The sequence below is a fragment of the Dermacentor silvarum genome, chromosome 11, assembly GCF_013339745.2.
Source record: "Dermacentor silvarum isolate Dsil-2018 chromosome 11, BIME_Dsil_1.4, whole genome shotgun sequence".
NCBI lineage: Eukaryota > Metazoa > Arthropoda > Arachnida > Ixodida > Ixodidae > Dermacentor > Dermacentor silvarum.
Genome location: NC_051164.1, coordinates 23,714,988 through 23,717,093, shown reverse-complemented (window position 1 = coordinate 23,717,093; position 2,106 = coordinate 23,714,988). Strand labels below are relative to the sequence as shown.

The 2,106-nt window shown below is 46.1% G+C and overlaps 1 protein-coding gene across 1 annotated transcript in view; it reads right to left on the bottom strand.

The window, feature by feature from the left end:
* Positions 1 to 426: 426 nt before the first annotated feature.
* Positions 427 to 2,106, bottom strand: part of LOC119433268 (uncharacterized) — a 22,724-nt gene continuing 21,044 nt past the window's right edge. The window contains exon 5 of the mRNA XM_037700418.2: positions 427 to 565. Within this exon, the coding sequence (XP_037556346.1) occupies positions 546 to 565 (20 nt within the window). The 3' untranslated portion in view covers positions 427 to 545. The remainder of the gene's footprint in view (positions 566 to 2,106) is intronic.

Below are 2,106 nucleotides of genomic sequence, written 5' to 3'. Positions count from 1 at the left end.
CACTTAGCGGAGGTGAAAGCTCGAATACAAATGACAGTGGGCCCCTTACGTGTTAATGCAGGAACGCTTTCCAGACTATTTCGAGCGCAAGCCTCGTAAACTGCTTGAAAGTCAGTGCCTCGTCTCGTCTCTTTGTCATCGTCCTTCGCTCTACTCTCGCAATTTGTCATCTTCTCGTCGCGTGTTCCGAGAACACCTTGTCACTTGTAGGACTCGGGGAAGCGCTGTTCAAAATAAATTCAGTTGAAAGTCGACGTCTATCGTATCCTTCGCGCACGCTCGTCGCATCCGGAAAACATTATTCACTTTATGATGCAAATTGACGTCGCCCCACCGAAGGGGGCATTTGCGTGTGAATTAGCCCACAGCTGCTCGACAAGAACATCAATGCAGACACACACACACAGAGAGAGGCATCGACTTGGAGAAATGTTTTTTCATTCGAGTGAGATGATCGTAATCAGAGCACACCGCCTCTGTAACGGCAACGGTGTGTCGCCTCGGATGGTCCGGGCCTGCTCTCTTCGAGTCTGTCCACCGGGCCGTCACATGAAGCCGTACAGCTCTGAAAGAAGGAGTGAAACGAACCGTACATTGATTTCTCGTGCAAGCGAGACAGAGCCGGGTTGAGAAAAGTAGTGATAGCGTGACAAAGGCTCCCTCTGTTGCGACAGTCAACGTACCGTAGACTTGAAAACACACGTGCGCCGTAACAATGCTAGGTGTGCAAAGCTACCGTGACCCTGTTGGCGAAGAAGTAGAGCTTTAAAGCCGCGGAAGGCTTCTTTCAATCCCTAGACGTCTGTGCAAGCCCCTCAGCAAAGCTTTGAAAGCCGTAGAGCTCTGAAAGCCAGTAGAACTCTTCACTATGTGTAGCTCTGCAACCGCCAGTAAAAACCAGCAAGCCAGTAGAGCTTCCGGAAGACTTCTGCAAACTGTGGACCTCCTAAAGCCGGAGAATTCTCGAATCTGTAGAAGCTCCGACTCTTCGGCGGTTAGAGAAGCTCGAAGAACTGATTCCAGTCGGGCATTTCTGGGTTCGCGTTAAACAAGGCTACTTGAAAAGCTGCATATATCTAAATAAACGAGCATGGTGTTGACAAAAAGAGCAGACGTGTATGTTGTCGTACTGATAGCACGGGATAGAGACAAATAGGACAGAACCTCATCTGTCTTGCTTGTCTGTTATCTTGTGCCGTCATTTGACGCTGCTCGCCCAGGTTTCAACTAGTTCAATTTTTAAAGCAGAGAGACATCAGTGTGATCCAGCTAGCGGCTTATTGCTCGTACGGTGACGCCGGCTATAAGCAACTACCAACAAACATGGACAGGCTATGGTTTTTCAACTTCCTTGAATTTCCTTTTATCAGTCATTTTTGACACTTTACATTTCTACAGTGAGTAACCCTCGTTTCTGCCGTAGAAAATACCTCATAAAATATTTTTTTGCTTGCCGCTGCATTGTTTTTTGTTCAAATCTTACTGCAAGATCGCATCTGAATCGTCCAATTTAACACTTGGAGCTGTTACAATCAGACTGTAAAGAGAAAAAAAGGCGAATTTGATTTCGCTTGTGCCTCTCTTGATGTTCGCATCACACTACCCAGTGAGTAACAAGAGCAAATCTTGAAGGCCATGCTTTGCCGCGTAGCAGGCAACGGAAGTGACCTACTGACGTCCGAGGCACCATGTTTTGGGCGTGACATGTTGCGAGGCCTAGATGAAAGCAAATTCGCCCATTTATATTGACAAACGAGGCGAGGAACAGTGCTAACCTATAAGGGACAATCCTAATCATAATATGTGATGTTGCTACAAAATTTGAGCAAGAACAAAACAGCAAATAAAAATACACGTCATTGTATGAAAGCGAAAAGTTTGAATCAGCTGGAAATCTCGTTTGTATTAGGCCGTATCATATAGCATTAAAGATAACGTGTCCACAAAAGAAGAAAAAGGAAAAGAAAATACCAGCACGCTTGTACGACCATGAACGACAACGCAGTTTCCAGCGATTCTGTTTGTCTTCGGACTTTCTCCCACAGCTGTAACACTCTTCTACAGCAGACGTGACAATTTGAAGTTGTCGAGTTACACGTTCATGCA